General features: G+C 47.9%; 10 protein-coding genes across 10 annotated transcripts; 5 read left to right on the top strand and 5 right to left on the bottom strand.

Annotated features, from left to right (window-relative positions):
* Positions 1 to 560: 560 nt before the first annotated feature.
* N7503_009946 (putative mitochondrial inner membrane protease subunit Imp2) lies at positions 561 to 1,578 on the top strand (the record flags this gene model as incomplete). The annotated part of the gene is made up of 2 exons (XM_057069492.1): positions 561 to 1,113; positions 1,212 to 1,578. The coding sequence occupies exons 1-2, from the start codon at positions 632 to 634 to the stop codon at positions 1,576 to 1,578; spliced, it is 849 nt and encodes a 282-aa protein (XP_056916103.1). The 5' UTR covers positions 561 to 631.
* A 475-nt stretch (positions 1,579 to 2,053) lies between these two features.
* On the top strand, positions 2,054 to 3,185 carry N7503_009945 (uncharacterized protein; the record flags this gene model as incomplete). Its single annotated transcript, XM_057069491.1, has 2 exons — positions 2,054 to 2,714; positions 2,764 to 3,185. 2 exons carry the CDS (start codon positions 2,054 to 2,056, stop codon positions 3,183 to 3,185), a joined length of 1,083 nt encoding a protein of 360 aa, XP_056916102.1.
* A 462-nt stretch (positions 3,186 to 3,647) lies between these two features.
* Positions 3,648 to 4,242, top strand: N7503_009944 (uncharacterized protein; the record flags this gene model as incomplete). The annotated part of the gene is made up of 2 exons (XM_057069490.1): positions 3,648 to 4,128; positions 4,154 to 4,242. 2 exons carry the CDS (start codon positions 3,648 to 3,650, stop codon positions 4,240 to 4,242), a joined length of 570 nt encoding a protein of 189 aa, XP_056916101.1.
* A 1,295-nt stretch (positions 4,243 to 5,537) lies between these two features.
* N7503_009943 (SDR family NAD(P)-dependent oxidoreductase) lies at positions 5,538 to 6,539 on the bottom strand (the record flags this gene model as incomplete). Its single annotated transcript, XM_057069489.1, has 4 exons — positions 5,538 to 5,588; positions 5,661 to 6,078; positions 6,147 to 6,415; positions 6,471 to 6,539. The coding sequence occupies 4 exons, from the start codon at positions 6,537 to 6,539 to the stop codon at positions 5,538 to 5,540; spliced, it is 807 nt and encodes a 268-aa protein (XP_056916100.1).
* Positions 6,540 to 7,076: 537 nt separating this feature from the next.
* N7503_009942 (L-rhamnonate dehydratase) lies at positions 7,077 to 8,469 on the bottom strand (the record flags this gene model as incomplete). Its single annotated transcript, XM_057069488.1, has 3 exons — positions 7,077 to 8,041; positions 8,100 to 8,322; positions 8,383 to 8,469. 3 exons carry the CDS (start codon positions 8,467 to 8,469, stop codon positions 7,077 to 7,079), a joined length of 1,275 nt encoding a protein of 424 aa, XP_056916099.1.
* Positions 8,470 to 10,033: 1,564 nt separating this feature from the next.
* On the top strand, positions 10,034 to 11,428 carry N7503_009941 (Zn(II)2Cys6 transcription factor domain-containing protein; the record flags this gene model as incomplete). The annotated part of the gene is made up of 1 exon (XM_057069487.1): positions 10,034 to 11,428. The coding sequence occupies one exon, from the start codon at positions 10,034 to 10,036 to the stop codon at positions 11,426 to 11,428; it is 1,395 nt and encodes a 464-aa protein (XP_056916098.1).
* Positions 11,429 to 11,998: 570 nt separating this feature from the next.
* On the bottom strand, positions 11,999 to 12,700 carry N7503_009940 (uncharacterized protein; the record flags this gene model as incomplete). Its single annotated transcript, XM_057069486.1, has 1 exon — positions 11,999 to 12,700. One exon carries the CDS (start codon positions 12,698 to 12,700, stop codon positions 11,999 to 12,001), a length of 702 nt encoding a protein of 233 aa, XP_056916097.1.
* An 807-nt stretch (positions 12,701 to 13,507) lies between these two features.
* Positions 13,508 to 14,284, top strand: N7503_009939 (uncharacterized protein; the record flags this gene model as incomplete). The annotated part of the gene is made up of 1 exon (XM_057069485.1): positions 13,508 to 14,284. The coding sequence occupies one exon, from the start codon at positions 13,508 to 13,510 to the stop codon at positions 14,282 to 14,284; it is 777 nt and encodes a 258-aa protein (XP_056916096.1).
* Positions 14,285 to 14,622: 338 nt separating this feature from the next.
* N7503_009938 (fumarylacetoacetate hydrolase family protein) lies at positions 14,623 to 15,476 on the bottom strand (the record flags this gene model as incomplete). Its single annotated transcript, XM_057069484.1, has 3 exons — positions 14,623 to 15,053; positions 15,110 to 15,321; positions 15,418 to 15,476. The coding sequence occupies 3 exons, from the start codon at positions 15,474 to 15,476 to the stop codon at positions 14,623 to 14,625; spliced, it is 702 nt and encodes a 233-aa protein (XP_056916095.1).
* Positions 15,477 to 16,199: 723 nt separating this feature from the next.
* N7503_009937 (sialidase family protein) lies at positions 16,200 to 17,282 on the bottom strand (the record flags this gene model as incomplete). Its single annotated transcript, XM_057069483.1, has 1 exon — positions 16,200 to 17,282. The coding sequence occupies one exon, from the start codon at positions 17,280 to 17,282 to the stop codon at positions 16,200 to 16,202; it is 1,083 nt and encodes a 360-aa protein (XP_056916094.1).
* Between the last annotated feature and the right edge of the window lie 384 nt (positions 17,283 to 17,666).

Here is a 17,666-nt window from a genome sequence, read left to right as displayed (position 1 = left end):
AAGGTTAGGTTCCAAGGACGTTGGAAGAGGGGAGAACGAGGTACATGAGGCTAATGCGAGGAAGTGAACAGGGATCATCGGTACTAATCATGATGAGAAATGTCATATGCAAGTGTTTAGTAGACCATTGAATATCACTTTTATTATAGCCTCACTTAGGTAGGTATAGCCTATATTAGCCTATATCAATCTAAAAACTAATGATCTCGAACATAAAATCCGACGTACTCTCATCATCTCCTACCAGATCTATATATCCATGGTCCTGGGTTGGGGTTCTTCGGGAGATTCGACCCATTCAAGTTTGATCTCGTGTACTTCAAGTCGTGCGGTTCGATCTTATTTAATCAATAACAAGCTTGTTCAAGTCTTCACAACCTCAAAGAAGATTTCCCTTAGATTTGGTTACCTCCCAAGGTTGATAGTAAACATGGGGTGATCGGGGCAGAATGAAGTCGGTGGGCAGATGAGCGGCAGAATCTCTCTTCCGAATCAAATCCGCAAATCCGCATAGCTTAATGATTGCTACTTCATAATCAATTAATACGCCATGAGTATGACCGGGAGGAGTTAACTCACAAAAACTACTCTTAATTGTCTCGTGTGTCGCAATTCGTCGTTCATCACCGAAATGCCACCTCCAAACTCCCAATCTCAACCGAAAGCCAAACCACGCATCTTGAGTCCTCGAGACGCCAAATCACTCGCCGGTGACCACAAGAAACCCGAGATCAAACCAGCTGCACCGAAATATGCATCTCTTGAACAGCAAAAATCATTAAATCGGGGCTCTCCCCTCGTCTCCAGGTGGCACCTTCCCTCAGCATTTTCCCGTCTCCGCGAGCGCTACGCTGCCCTCCCAACCCCCGTTCGACGCACTTTTCGCGTTCTCCGTGTCCTCGCCCCGATTATACCAATCAGTCTCTTCTTCTCAGAGCATGTCGCACAGATAATGTGGGTGCGCGGCCCATCAATGACTCCCTACCTGAACGAAGACTACGACCAAATGCAAACAAAAAGCGATATGGTACTCGTGAACATGTGGCCCTGGGGCCCCGTCTTCCCATGGGCAAGGTCAAAAAGAATTGAACGAGGGATGGTTGTGACATTCCGGTATGACCCTCTATTCTTTGCCAACTCCCACTCAGATCGGTGGAATCGGCGCGCCGAGGTGACAAGACTGGATACTAACATCGATTGCTTGCGCATAGATCACCGGCTAATTCCAATCATATCGCTATTAAACGTGTCGTCGGTCTTCCTGGCGACCGTATCACTACCCGCGAACCCTGCATGAAACGTACCCAGATCGTCCCATTCAACCACGTATGGCTGGAGGGTGATGCAGAGGATCCGCGGAAAACACTTGACAGTAATACATATGGACCGGTCAGCATCAGCTTGATTACAGGACGTGTGCTTGGTATCTTAGGGCCGCGAATGCGTTGGTTGAATTGGGAAGACTGGGAGGCTGGGAGGTCAGGTGAGCCGTCAACGGACTCACAGGAGAACTACCGCCAGAGTGTGCGAGATCGTGTTGTGAAGGAAGCTGTGAAGCTGGAGCGACCGGAGTTCTAGAGGGTGTCGTTATGTCCCGAATGCTTGATACTTCTAAGGGTTGTGATCAAGACTTGTAAATATACTGATCTATAGATGGCGCCAGGGTGCCTTTGTATTATATTTAAGATCATTACTTCATCATAATCGCCCTTGGACCATTCAAAGTCGGACCAAGAAACGTCGCAAAAGGCTCATGAGCTTGGTGCTATCAAAGTCTAGGTTACATGCTTAAGAGCCCGGGTTTCCTATTCCGCGGAGTATCTCCAGGTTAGGCTCTCCACTCTTCGGGGTAAAACCCACCGATGGGAACGACAACATCTGGTCTCGCAAATTTACCCCGAGATAGTTCCCTTCAGAATAATTCAAACAGCCTTCCGGTGAGAATTATCAGATATTATGTTCACTCCGTTCTACGTGAAAGCATAAGCCGCCAACCCCAAACAACCCCGCACTGCCCGCATCAACTCAACCACGAAGTCACAAAACATACGATATGCCCACACCAATTGTCGACTCCCACATTCACCTATTCCCAGCCTCGCATCTCCCAACATTAGCCTGGCATGGCCCAAACAACCCTCTTGGCTCGCAGCACTGCATAGACGAATACCGACACGCAACATCATCCGTCCCCACAAACCCATCTGCACAGAAATACCTACGCGGCTTCATTTTCCTAGAAACAGACCGCATATCCTCTATCGCGGAAGGAGACTCAGAGACTTCAGGATGGAAGCACGCCTTAGATGAAGTATCCCTTCTTACGCGCATCGCACTCGGCGAGCCCGTTCCAAGCGAAGGCCATAAACCCATTGATCAAGAGCTTTGCCTTGGAATTGTGCCTTGGGCACCAGTACCCGGTGGCGCAGATGTGCTACAGAAGTACATGAACCAAGTAAAAGAGCGCACAAAAACAGATGATGTGTGGCGCAAGGTATGCGGAGTGAGATATCTTGTCCAAGATAAAGCGGCTGGGGTAATGCTTGAGGCAAAGTTTGTGGATGCGTTACGATGGCTTGGGACGCGGGATCTTGCGTTTGACCTTGGAGTAGATGCGAGGGGTGGTGGGTTACATCAGCTGCGCGAGGCTGTTGGGATGATGGATATGGTATATCGAGGGTTGGATGAGATTGAACAAGTGACGATTGTGATTAGTGAGTTGTGGCATCTTGGACTCTTACGCGCTTTGTACTGACTGCATAGATCACCTTTGCAAGCCTAATTTGCGGTTGGATCCTGAGTCGGTCCCTACTCATCCTGAGTATCTTGAGTGGAAGGAGCTGATTATCTGTATGGCGAAGGCGAGCAATAAAACTTATATGAAGCTTTCTGGCGCTTTCTCTGAGCTCCCGCCACTAAGTGCGGATGCTGATGCAGATATCAATTCACTTGTTGAGCGTTTGCAACCTTGGACAGACGTTGTCTTTGATGCCTTTGGTGCGGAGCGCGTGATGTTTGGTTCGGATTGGCCGGTCTGCACTATTGGTGGTGGTGGAAAGAATGTTTCATGGGATAGGTGGAGAGATGTAGTTGAAGGGATCTTGGAAAAGCGAGGCCTGAAAGATGAGAAAAAAAGGGGTATCTGGGGACGTGTAGCTGCGAAAGCTTATGGGATTGCGATCTAGAAAGATCAACGTGAGGATGTTAGGGATGCGCTCCAGATCAGTGTCACTACTTCTCGCTCTTGTGAGTTATGGGTTTATGTTGTGAATAATAACATACCGACGAAGCACGGTTACACTAAAAGGTACATCGTTGCAACTGTCATGTTACATTAGTTGTTGACGTCCATTCATGGACTGGTAGTTCTATATCCTGCCTTACTTGTACACTTCAACTGTTAAAAATTCTCTTCTTCTCCCTTGGTGCTTAACAAACAAGCATCACGTACCTGCTCTCTTGGTACTTCACTTGTTGCCCTTCCTTTCGCCCTTTCGCCAGACTTCTATCTCGACCTCTTCATATCTTCTTCAAACATTAAACTTTTCAACTTTTCAACTCTGCGATTCTGCAACTCTTCACCTTCAAGTTGAAGGCACTGGGACCGAATTTCAGTCAAGATTCGCTAAGGATCTGTCAGTCACACGATGTCTGCTACGAACGTGAAAGGTGCAAGGGCAGAGGTGAATTATCGCCCTCTCGACATCTCCAAGAACGAAATTCATTTACTCTCTTTCGAGAACACTACCCCAAAGACCCCAATCCGGCTCAGTCTACATTACGTATCCTTGAACGACTACCACCTGAGCCACGCATGGGGAGATTGTGAAGAGGAGAAGGCCATAATCCTTTTAGACGACGTCGAAACAGCCGTGACGAAGAATCTAGAAGGAGCTCTACAAGACCTGCGATCTAGCGTCGAGTGCCAGCTCGACATGAAGATGTGGATCGACGCTCTGTCCATTGATCAGGCCGATATTGATGACCGAAACAAACATGTCTTACGGGTGAAAGATATTTTTGGCGGTTCATTCTGTGTCACTGCTTCTGTCAAGGACAAGGGCTCGCGGGATGATAGACGCCCAATGAGCCAACTGCTGACTTCCACAGGACAAGGTCTACGGCCTAGTAAGGATTTTCCCTTCGTCTGTAGCAAATGCCATGGCAATCGTTTACAGCCGAGAGACAGAGGAGATCCTTGCCGAGTTTTGTTCTCTGGTCCCAGAATGGCTATTTACTTAGAGTACCAATGGCACGTCGTTCACACTTCAATGCTTATCCCTCAGCCCCTAGTCAACTTCAATATCCGTTATCTAGGAATGTTTTTGAACTCGAGAGCTATGTAGACGGGTGAAAGAAAATTTGTAAGGCGTTCAGTTTCACTACTAGTAGTATGTATTATGGAAGCAAATCATCTGTCCCTCTCTGATAATCTCTGAATCTGCGCAAGCTCCTCTCATTGACATCCTGCACCATCTGAATAGTCGCAGCATCGTCATCAGGTCCCGGCTCATGGCGCTGACCACATTCGGCTTGCACCCGGGCACCTGTGTTCGCCATTAGGTAAGACGGCCAATGCATCGCAAAATAACCTTTGAGGTGAATCCTCTCAAGGCCCTGAATCTTTGCCAAAGCATGTATGAAGAGAACATTGTCACCCAAGCCCCTCTCTTTAGCTCCCCTCTCATGCATCAATGGGGATTCGCAATTGGAACCCCACGCAAGCTCAATATATCGAATACCAGTGGCATCGTTCGACAAGGTGTTGAGTAATTTTAACCACGGCGAGATTTCGGCCTTCCATGGTACCCACGTATCCAACGACCTTATAAACTTAGTATTTGTCGGACCAATCTGTGCCATGAATCGAAAAATCTGCTCCGGCTCACTGAAGTTGAACACGTTCCCTCCGTAGAGGACTGAAGCCGCTTCACAATGAATCTGCCTACATGTGTATAGTATTGCCGGTTCTAGTGTTCGATAGTGTGGAGCCTGAATCATGTGTAGGGAAATCATTTTTCGAGACGTGTTTCCAACCGCCCATGATGGGCTTTGGTCAGGATCGGCCTGGCTGACAAGAAGGAACTCGTATATTTGTAATCGAATTTCGACTGGCAGGGGCAGAAGCGAGAGCCTTGGATTGGTTTTTTTCCTGGGTGATCTAATGGTAGATCGAAAAGCTCGGAGGAACGCCGTTGGTCTGTTGCTGTGGGTTGATGATGACTTTGTGTCGGTGAGGTCAAGGTCAAAGAGCGCATTGGTAAAATCTGGTCTTCTGAAAGGCACCGTCATCCGAAAGACTTTAGGATGGACTGACTTGGCCTTCCGAGTATCTTGGAAACATAAAATCCTTCGCTATTCTTGACATACGAAGCATTGAAGGTTCGACAAGGAGACCTGCAGCAACACAAGAGGGGCGGGGCTACCACGTGATGGAAAGGTAAGGGTCTCGAGCGACTTGAAAAAGATGTATTGTGATTAAAGAGGCTTCCCTTAATGACTCCGCTGTATTTGAAAATTCTAAATCCGCTAAATGTTTACTGTAGATTAACAAATAGTCCACCGTCGACCAGAAGTTGCGCACCAGTCTGTCATGAAAAAGAATGGTTAGCATAACTCCATCAATACGAATAGCAGAGCCTCATCAGCCGCAAACTCACCACATAACTACTCAACTCCTCACAGGCCAAGAACACCGCGGGTCCAGCCAAATCCGGAGGCTGACCAAGTCTGCCAAGCGGAATGCGCCCTTCCATATACTTTTTCTTCACCGGATCAGCCATATCGGCATCATTAAGCTGTGTACGAATAGTTCCTGGTAGCAAAGCATTGCAACGAATGCCATATTTGCCCAATGCCACAGCGCATGATTGCATTAAACTCAAAATACCTGCCTTAGTTGGTGTATAGTGTGTCTGTTCACCACCACCAACAAGCGCAGAAATGGAGCTAATACCGATAATGGAACCACCGGGTGGAGATTGGACCAAAGCCATCTGTCGGGCTGCGGCTTGCGTGGCAAAGAAGGCACCGGAGAGGTTGGTGGAAACAGTGTGGTTAAGGAGGGATGGCTCAAGTCTGAGATTGCTGTTAATAGGAGGTCTTTGGGGCGAAAGGAAAGGATGAGAGAAACTGGTTTGGCTTACTCAAGGAAGTCCGCGAACTGGCATACGCCGGCATTGCTCACGAACACGTCTAGACGTCCGAATGCCTCCACGGTCTTCGCGACAAAATTTTTGCCTGTTTCGGGCTGGGAGATGTCGCCCGAAACTGTGATGAATCGGTTCTCAGCGGCGCCTGCTTCGATCTCGTTCACGTCTTTCTTCAAAGCTTCTAGCAGCTCGTCTTCCTTTGATCCGCCTAGGTGGCTGATTGCGACATTGGCGCCATGCCGAATGTAGTCGAGGGCGATTGCCTGAAGATAAAATGTCAGTCCGACAATTCCTCTCGATAGATTTGGCCTCGCATACCCGTCCAATGCCAGTTAGACCACCGGTGATGGCGGCCACCTTGCCAACAAGTAATTGGGGGAGAGGCATTGTGATTGATTATGGTGTTCGGGGTGTGATTAAAATTGAATCAATCAGTCTCCCTGCAATCTCTGGATGTTGTAAATGGGAGAAATCTGAAGATTCTCTTGCGAACTTTTCTCCCGTGTTGCGTTGGTCTACGTCGCGTCACCCCGCGGACATGACCTCGGGTCTCGCGGTGATGATAGCCCGAGTGTGGGGTTAATTCCCCCACGTTGGCAACGGAGGGGCAAATTCTTCCGTGTGGACATGGGTGAGGTCTATTCGGCCGAACTGAAGGCGGATTTTGATTATTAGGCTAAACAGACCGACGAAGCAGATTCTGTGCCCATGTGAGCCTTACAGCAAATCCTAACAAAATTCGATCTCGGTAGGATTTATTCTTCATTCGCGATGTGGTGTCTCATCCTGAACTTCAGTCTATTGGATAGAGTAATCATAAGGCTATTTATGTACATGAATTCATATTGCAGGAGCATTTCGTGAAAAACAAATGATATGGCCAAGGAAAACACAAATATATGTAACGCCGAAAAGTCCAGATGCTTAGGCGGTGCCATTCGCAAGCTCCTTGTTATCAGGAGCGGGAAGGCTCTTCTGAGGTGCTGGGTTCAGGAGAGCATGACCAGGAATCAAAGGAGCGTTGGGGTTAAGCTCAAGACCGAAGCCAGGCTTGTCTAGGATTGAGACATCGAGGTAGCCCTTGGTAGGAATAGGCTCGTTCAAGAAAAGGTTGCCAAACACGGGCAAGACGGAGTGACCATCGGCAGAATTGGCCAGGTATTCTTGGAAGGGGCAGTTGGTTTGAGAGACCACAAAGTGGTAGGAGTAAGGGCCAGAAGCGTGAGGAACAACGGGGATATCGTAAGCGGCAGCGAGAGCAGAGACCTTAAGAAGCTCGGTCAAGCCACCAAGCCACATCACATCAGGCTGGATGATGTCCAGGTTACGGCCCTCGACAAGCTTGCGGAATCCGTAACGGGAGAACTCGTGCTCACCAGTGGTGAATTTAACGGTGGGGTGGGCACGCTTCAGCAAAGCGTGGCCATCGAAGTCATCGGGAGACAGGCACTCCTCCCACCAGTCAATGTTCAATCCAAGAGCCTCACAGCGCTTGACCAGCTCAATGGTGTAGGAAACGGTAAGAGACATGTAGCAGTCAACACGGAGAGGGAAGTCCGGGCCAACGCTGGCCCGCATTTGACGGAGGTACTCGACGTTCTTCAGCATACCCTCGGTTCCCTCATCGGGTCCGTGAGGCAGCGCAACCTTGGCACCATTGAACCCGGCTGCCTTGGCAGAGCCAGGCTGAGGTCCAGTGCAGTAGAAGTCCAGACGAGAACGAGTCGCGCCACCAATCATCTTGTAGACGGGCTCCTTGCGAATCTTTCCAATCAAATCCCAGAGAGCAAGATCGACGACAGAGATGGCAGCCACTGGAAGACCCTTACGACCGTAGAACATGGAACCGCGGTACATCTTCTCGAATAGGTTGTTGGTATCGCGGGGATCTACAGTAGTCTCTACGTTAGTATGATACCAGCCATCGCGCATTCTATATAAGCTTACCTTCACCAATCAGGAAGCGCTCGAAGTGCTGGTGAACCAGCCAGCAAGCAGGGGGACCACCGAAACCTGTGGCGAAGCCCTTAGTTCCATCTGTAGCCTCGATCTCAACACAAAATGACCCCAGGACATTGATGCCCCAAGAAGTACGCGAACCGCGGTACTGTGCCCACTTGGTCATGGGAGTGGAAATGTTGCTGTCAATCAGCCAGTGGCCACCTTTGACCTATATCCAACGTATTAGCTCATCAAATGTTTCCAAATTTCCAATTGAAGCTGCTCTTACATTGTGGTAGTCACCACCGGAGCCGACACCATCAATGACGAAGGTGCGGATCTCCTTGATGCGGGGAAACTCTGTTACTGAACCCATGATTGCCAGGTAAAATGTGATCGAGACAAGGTATGAATGCAATGAAGATTCTCAGACTTCAGAAAGATGCAAGAAGAAACAGAAGAAAAGTAGAAAAACGTGGGGGCCCGACACTTTTTCAACGAGCGCGTGTCGAGGGGAAATCCAGGCCTCGGGCCAGCAATGCCCCGAGCTGCGGGACGTCGGAGTATCACCGCGAAAATCGTGGGGTATTGCGGCGAGACTGTCCACGACGAAACGATGACCCCAATTATTTCCAAATTTCATCCCTGCTGTGTCAATATGTTTATCCACAACTTGCATCATCGGTTTGCTCTACCAACAGGTTACTTCATGGGGTCCCGTATAGCTGTATAGGACATTCCCAATGCATTTCGGTCTATGAATAGTCGCATGCCAGATTTGTTATGCAAACCATTGAATCCGAACAACAAGCAAAATTCGCTTTTAGCAACACTTTATGAAGGGAATTCCCCTGTCAATAATTGTGTCGCATGTGATATGTGCAACAAGAGTATAAAAAGTGGGGACGCGGGGAGGTGTGCCTCAGGCTTTCGAACGAAAGTCGTTTGTCGTTTTGCATACAGATTCCGTCATGCAAATTTATGCCTATGTGAAAGATTGAGTATGTTAATGCACTTGATGCCTTCAAACTTTGAAACAGACTGTAATTTCCGGCAACTTTAAAAAGGCCTTGAAGCCAGGGGTCGCTTGCCGAACTAAACCTGTTCAGGCCAACACCAGGCCAAATTTGGCCGCGGCTCTTCAGGTACCGTAGAGCCAGATCAACAAGTGTCAATACTCAAGAGTTATTCAAGGTAAACGAGCGAGTATCTGTATCTTTTTGTCCAATATACCTATTCCACGCATCCTAGCCACCGTTGTCAAGCACCATCCCACCCGCTATTCATATAACGATCACTGCTCAAGCTGCACATGGTCAAGCCACTCACTCGTGATGTACAAACAACGACGGAGGTCCCTGGCTGTATCAGGTCCACGACCCGAGGACTTGATTTCCTCGCATTTGACAGGCATCACTCCTCCCGATCCCATTTACTCATCAGACTTTACGCAGCATGGTACGATCCCTCAGACCCTGCCTCTTTATCAGCAATATCCGCTTCTATGTGAGCCTTACGATCAGTCATACAACCCTTTCGAAGGTCAAACCAATACTTCCTTGAAAGTAAATGGCATGGGTGGTCAACCTGCTCCTAATTTTGTTCCCATAAACATCAACCTATTTCAAAGGGATTTCATAATGTACCCGGATCAGCAACCTATGGGTCAACCATCCTCTCCACTACCCAAACAAGACATGCTTTTCAATCAATACACCACACCAGCATCTCTCAGCCAGGGGAGTAAGTCAACGACATATTCCTATTCCCATGACCTGCCATCTGTACCCAAGCCAGTCGCAGAGCCCAGCAGCTCTAAGAGCTCTTTTCCCGCCTCATCCAATGAATACAGATATGTACCCAGTCACTATAGCAAAGCTGTTGCGAGTGCGCCCATGATCTCCCTACCATCAACAAAAAGGGAACGGCCCTCGCCTCATATGTCTACTCTCCAGTGGATCGCGGAAGATCCCACAAGCAAACAACGCCATCATGAAAAGAGATTGAGAACCCAGCTGGACGTTGAGAATCGAAAGGAAGACATTCAGAAGCTCAAAGAATTTGGCGGAGCGTGCTTGTGGTGCCACCGAAGCAAGAAAAAATGCGACCCTGCCCCAAATTGCCAGCCCTGTCGCGCCAATAAGCGCAAGTGCGTTCGGAGTTCTTCACAGCTGTGCTTGATAGGTCATTTCAACCCCGCCCATGAGAACTCGCTTATGTCTTTCGGTCCTCCCTCCCAAGAGGCGCTGAACATCATGTATCTGATGGCTGGCCAGGCTTTCTCAAATATGCCTTTTGTGAAAGCCCATCTCAACATTCAACATGAAAACAGATTGCCATGTCTAGCAGTCACCAAAGATGACATGGACCCATTCAAATCCGAAACAAGACGCCTCATGAACGACTTCATTTTTCGAGCGACTACTCGCATAACTTCTCCCGAGCTGGACAGGCTTACTGGAGTTTATTCAACTCACCCACTGGTTGTGACGGCAATCAAAATGACCAAGTCATTCATCACTATTCGGAACCTGGCTACTACCCGGGTTCATCTCTGCACATCTGACACTAAACTGGCTCAATCAACTCTGTTCTTGTTACTGATTGGTGGTATACAAAATCTTGCCGCCTGTTCTAATAGCTTCACACTTGTATTATGTGAAGCACTACGCCGAAGAAACTACGAGCGTACTAACCCCGCCACAAAGGACCAGCCTCCAAGCTCTTGTAGCCCAAGTCCAGTACCTTTAGCGACAGAACTGTACTTCCAAACTGTGGGAGGTTTACTCGAATTGACCAAAAGCCCGATCGTCGCACTAATCTTCAAAAATGTGGAGCGGCACCTCCAAGAAGTGCATGCCACTCTAAAGAGTATACTCGCATCAATCAACGCTAATCATCCAAAAAGTGCCAAACATACAGTCAAACGCATCCCGGGTGAACTAATTGCTGCCATTTCGTCCATCAGATACTTTGAACTAAATTTCTGGGTGGAATGGGTAGACACCAATGGAAATATTCGGTCAACAACAGCGGTTGAACAGGGTTATGTCCCTGAACTAACATCTTATGAAGTTGAGGCGCTTCTTCAAACTGGAATTGACAATCTAGGGTCTCTTGAGAAGTCCACAAATAAAGACCAGATAGGTCCTGTGTTGGCCAACGTGCCTGCTCAGTCTATCTCTACGGAGACTGAGACTGACCATGCCTCTAATACCGTGGGATTTGATAGTCCTTCTGCTGAATCTGGCATTTTTGATGATATTCTTAACTCGACTCCGTGGGATTGGGTTGCTGCGGATGATGAACTCTACTTTGGTTTTATGGATCAATAGGAGACATGTTGTTTTGCTACTTGTTTTTCTAGCTGTCTGGAATATGTCAAAAAATTGTAGTACGAGCCTTGTTTTGCGTACAAGAAATTATCATTTACTTACATTATTTACAGAATCGACAATTTCCGTACAGAACTCAAGCGGGATAGAGAGCAACTTAAACTTGGAACTTGGTCTACAAATAGGTTTTATGGGGTCTGTGTTCAGCTTGAGTTCCTCCAGATGTTGCTTGCTTCAAGACGGAGGAATGATTTAAAAAGAAGAAAAAGAAAAAAATTAGAGAGGGTCTCTCGCCGGCCATAGAATTATCCAGCTGGGGTTCTAGTAGTGACTCATGACTAGGCAGGGATCAATCTTCAAATCAAGTAATCATGGATTTTATTGATCTATTGAGCCTGAAAAATTTGAAACAAATTTCCTGAAACAAATTTCCTGAAACAAAAACATCTGCTTCCCAGATACCTTCCATAGTAAACCTGCAGCTCCTTCTAGGTCTTACATCACTGCGATAAACCTGCCAAGCTCAAGTACCTCTTTTTTCTATTCTGTGTCATGAATAGGTGTTGAAATTCAGATTTCACTGAAAGGAACATGCTGCATGAATTGCCGGTAGACCATTTCCATCGAGGAATGATCAAACTGCAGAGAGCGAAGGAAGTCTTCGACTCCATCATGATCCCGGATGCCCTTGAGGAACAAATCAAAAATTGTATCAAGTTCGATATCATGGTCGACTAGAAGGCCATCTAGGGCGGCTTTCCACACACGAATAAACTGACATGGATCGTCATAGTTCTGAAATTTAATTCTCATCCAATGGAACATGTCACTACAGCACTCATCATTGCAAATGCCATCGTATCTACCAAATTCGCGAGACAACGCTTGATAGGCCGCCTTCAGGTCAGTCGTTTCGGAGATGAGCTGGGCGGGAACCGGTCCGAGTGTCATTCTGAGCAGGACACTGCCCATAGCGCTCAGTTGGGCAAAGGCGCGAGTGTCCTCTAAGAGAGCAGCATGGGAGAATGCGGTTTCTTTTTCCGTGGTGTCGTAAGGCGACCCAGATTCATCGATAGATAAAAACCCGACACTCGAGCATTCATCGGGATGATTATGCGGGGCCGTAAGTTTCCCATCGATAATTTCTTTGAACCGAGGATCGATGGCTGTGATGCCCATGATAAACGCACAATTCCAGGCCACCCAGTCATCGACATCTTGGAGCTTGGGGACAAAGTCAGCCAGCTTCCAGTGGCCAGAGATATCCGGCATTGTGTCGCGAGAGGTGGAAATTTGTATGGTATGGTTGGATTGGAGTTGAAGGAGCTTAGAAAAAGTGTAGAACAGCGATGGAAGAGTATAATCAGTTTGCGAAGAAAAAAAAGGTTTCCTGAAAGAGATGTTGAGGGTGGGATGTGGATAGGCGGCGATAGAAGATAAAATATTGAAGTTTGTTACCTTTAAAAACATGAAGGGAATCACCGGAGAGTCAAAGAAGCTGTAGCATCGCTAGCATAATGGCTTTCGCTGATCCATGACTCCTCAGTTCTAGCACACCAATTTCTCACTTTCATCTCAGGGAGAAGGAAAGGTTTAGTGAAATAATATATATAGCAAAGTGAGGTAGAAGTGTCTAAATAGTGTATAGACTAAGTGATCAAATGAATGTCCATCAAAGTGAGACTGAAGACAAAGATCAAATCTATATACTTTAGGTGTTGACGGGCCTTACGAATCATAGAGTTTTCCACCCTAAAGCTAGCAGCCCATCTGCTACCGAGGACCTTCTTTACAAATTATTCTCACAAGGAGATTTTCACCAAGGCTTGTACTCACCACACATTTACACACATTAACAGGCATCACATCATCATCACGCCGTTCACCATCATCGACACCACGTGTTTTATTACCAGGAAGTTATGACCGCGGAGTGACAACTATACTCCGGAGATGGAAGTCAAGATCCCAGAAGAATCCCAAAATTCGAAGTCATTTACCGCACAAGAGTCTGAGGTCTCGGAAATAAATTCCGAAGTTCATCAATATTTGCCAAATTACGATCAGTTCAGTTGCACGATGTCGCTGGGCTTCAAACCCACGTTTTCACCCACTTTTTCGGGGAAAGGTGACGAGAGCGTGGACAATTTCCTGCTACAGTGCAAACACGCCTGGTCGGGAACGACGTTTCATTCCAGTCACGAGAGGAACGAAGCTCGGGCAGCGATACTGCATTTAGGAGTGACGGGAGAGGCGAAAGTCTTCATAAAATCCTTGCCAGAGTTGGAATACTACAACTTCGAGATCCTGTCTTCGAAGCTGAAAGAACATTTTTCGCAGAGACAGTCGATGGAGAATCGAGGATTAATCTTGGGCCGAATGATGGCCCTCAAACAAGGATCTAAGACTTTGGAAGAGTATGCAGACGCTGGCAGGGAGATCAGGAACGAAGCGCCAGCAAAAGACCAGGAAATACTTACTGACAGATGGATTGCCGGGTTGGCAGATAAGAACCTGAGAATGAATGTCAGACTTTCAAACTATACAGCCAAGCAAAATGATTCCGTGAACCCCATGCATTTAGAGCAATGCATTTCTGCGGCGATATACCTCAAAGGGGAAGAAAGGTATGAGGAACCCGAGCCGAGTGCGCGGTCTCAGGACAACAGGATGATGGAAATGATGGAAATGATACAGGGGTTGCAGAAAGAGATAAAGGATATGAAATTGCAAAGCATGGAATTCGGGGAAGCTCAGATGCAACAGAATCAGCAACTCAAAAACCCGCTGGGAATTCAAATACATCTTCATCGCTGGCTTGATCCAAAAGACGATGTCATTCCCGACAGCAAATGACCATAAAGTCCTCAACAAAGCTCTGATGTTACCTTTCAAAGACCTTGCTACTAGTATCTCTGTTATCATACGCCAATGGACGTCTCGCCGAAGGCATTTTCTCTGGGCCAAACTTGAACCCGGTGGGAGGAAAAAGATGCTCATTGAATATTTGTATTAGAAGTTTTCGGAATATCCAGATCACAAAGGGTAAACATTGAAACAATCCGCATTGCTTTTGAAATTGATATGTCCACATCTAAAGCCATTGGCATAAAATCATCGATTATATCCCAGGAAAAGCACGCCGCTCTCATATAAACCACACTCCAACGTACATCCAATCCAAGATTATGAACTTAGGTCTCCTTGAACTCGTACAGGCCCTCAGAGCGATCCTTAACCTCAACCTCAATGCGACCCTCCTCAATTTCCTTGCCATCAACCTCAATAGTAGCACGCATAACATCGCCAGCCTTGACCTCACCAACACCCTTGGGGGTACCAGTCAAGACAATATCACCCTTCTCAAGTGTCATAACGCGGGAGATCTGAGCAAGCTGTGTAGTAATGCGGTGCAGCATGAGGCTAGTCGAATCAGCCTGGCGGTCAACACCGTTAACCTGGAGGCGGAGGAAAGCATCGTGGGGGTTAGGAATGCGGGACTTGGCGATGATTTCGGAAATGGGCAGGAAAGTGTCGAAGCCCTTAGCGATGGACCAGGGGAGACCCTTCTTCTTAGCCTCGTCCTGGACGTTACGGGCGGTCATATCAATGGCGAGGATGTAGCCTTTTGCGATGGATTAGCGGGTTGGTATTATGCGGGTGAAAGAGCTCTAAACTCACTCTCAATAGCCTCGAAAGCGGACTTCTCGTCGTTGGGGTCAAGATCGCGAAGGGTCTTGCCAATCACGAGACCCAATTCGACTTCATAGTGCAGGCTGACGCCCTTGGGACGGAGAACGGGACCCTCGCGGGGGAGAAGGATGGAGGATGAGGGCTTCAGGAAGAAGAATGGCTGCTTGGGGGTCGCGCTGTTCAGCTCTGCAATGTGTTCGCTATACCACACTCAATGTCAGCTTCAATTCGTAGAGACGGGTCCGTTAGCGGGATGGTTGTGACGCGGAATTTATCCGTGCCGTGGGGAGACGCACGCGTAGTTACGGCCGATACACATGACCTTGCGGCAGTTGGCTCTGAGAGATGATGCCATTGTGAATGGTAATTATATCGTGCGACCGAGAATTCTAGTCTAGGTTGTACAGGAGAGGAAGGAAAAGTCTGGGGGAATTTCGAGATTATGACTCCGGTCAAGCTCCGGTGGTCGCAAGTCCGGCAATGCGGAGAAATCGGCGACGGCCCCGGCCGCTTGTATCTTTATCCCTAAACACATCTCCACAGAACCTGGATTGACATTCTATGTCCTCTGATTGGGGCAATTGTTGAATTTGCGAGAGAAAAAAATGCGTTATAAATTCGAAGCACAGCAATTGGATATACTGATGAATATACTGACAGGCAAGTCAGCATTTGATTGCAAGGCTGGACTAGGTAGACCCTTCGGGTGTTTGGCCCGATGATCGGATGCCATCCCCGACGTGCAATATGTCGCGACTTAGCACCTGCATAACCTGCAGAACATGCAGATATGCTGAATCAACCCTGAATCTTTAGTTGAAGCATAGGCGTAGCCTTTTTGCTAAAACACTCATATTTGCAGGGACATTTTGCGCGAACAAAATAACACTATCTTTGCTCAGCCATGGTGTTAGTCTACATGTATCCTGCCCTCATCACTCACCGTGGAAGTGTTGCTTCGAGGAACATAGCCCGAGGGGTTCAATGGAGATCTTCAATCTATTTGTATAGTAAATTTGCAGTGTATTTCGGTATGTCAAATGCAGGTACCTGGAAACACTTCGCATTCATCATCTCACTATGGGTGCCAGGTGACTGTCTTTGCCAAAGGACCACCTCTGTCATAAGTAACCAAAGCAGTATGCTGATCAATGGCCATTACACCAGGCCAAAAGCTCGAAGACGGCGAGATAACACTAGCTTCACTCCATCGGATCTGCCCATTCTGCGGAGGCCCAGCAAAAACAGCCTTAATCGAAGCATTTTTAACCCATTCGACCTTCGGCGAATCTTCATCAGTCATGAAAACAACAACCATAGAGCCGTCCGCAAAAGATGTAATCTGCGGCGATCCCGCATTATGTCCAGGCTTCGGCCGGAATACCTCATGACGATTGTGCCAAGAAGCTCCATCATCATACGACACCAGTGCCTCAATATTAAACGGACCGTGCCTCGTAGTCTCGAAGATCATAACGAGCGCCTCCCGGCCATTGTCGAAAGTGGTCGCGATACCATTCATGCCATCGCGCAAGGGATCGTTTTCACCGTGCAAGCAGACAGCGCGACTCCAGGTACTTCCCTGGTCGTTCGAGGTAACAAGCATTGTACACTGGTTGTTATGTGCGAACTCTTGCGAGTAAGTGAGCTGCACTTCTCCCCGTTTACCAAGTCGCATGAAGGGTTCCCATATACCAAGTGGGGCTCCTTTCTCGGCTGCCTGCGATGCGAATTGCCACGTTCGACCTCCATCCTGGGACCTGCATACTGTGATACGAAAGTGTGTAGGGCCGTGTGGTCCTACGTCATGATTGCGGAAAGCTGCCAATACAACGCCTGGAGCGACCTCGAGCAAGAACATGTTATCCACATCTCCTGCTGCGCGTGTCACCTCGGAGAGATTCTCGAAGGTGCGACCGTTATCAGTGCTGCGGGCGACGCAGAGAGCACGCTTGCCATCTGGGAACCGGGTGAATGAGGATAGAATTGATCCATCGGAGAGGCGGGCGAGGCGGGGGTAGGTGCCTCTATTTGGGTGGGAGGATAGTGGGCGCTCATCGTTGTTCACTGCCGCACGATGTTGGAAAGGCTGTCGTGGGCCGTCATTATGTGAGTGGCCTCCCAAGGCATTAATGATTTTCTGACCAAGATGTCCAGGCATTGTTATTTGGGTCTAATAGTGATAGTTGGAAATGCAAGAGTTGAATGCAACCCGGCAGCCTATTCTGGTCCATGTCCTACGTCATAACCGCAACCCTGGGGCTTGGCGGCGATCCTTTTGAGACTAGAGCTTGTTACAGGTAAAAAGACTTCACTGTTTCAAAGTTCTAAAGAATAACTTATCAGGAAGGGCCCGTGAAAGATCTGCAAACAAAAATCGGACATCGGATTTAGAGAGGAGTGGTGGAGATAGGCTTTTGACTCATGAGGATTGATTTTACACGGCGTTTACGCTATGGCTCGGAGTTAGTGCAACGCAATCTCCGTGAAGACGTTCGTCACGACATTGCTGCCTTTAGAAATTCAAGTTTTTTATATATGTCAA

Source organism: Penicillium pulvis (assembly GCF_028828015.1).
Source record: "Penicillium pulvis strain IBT 33274 chromosome Unknown scaffold_8_segment0_segment0, whole genome shotgun sequence".
Taxonomy (NCBI): domain Eukaryota; kingdom Fungi; phylum Ascomycota; class Eurotiomycetes; order Eurotiales; family Aspergillaceae; genus Penicillium; species Penicillium pulvis.
This window is presented reverse-complemented; position numbering and strand designations above follow the sequence as displayed.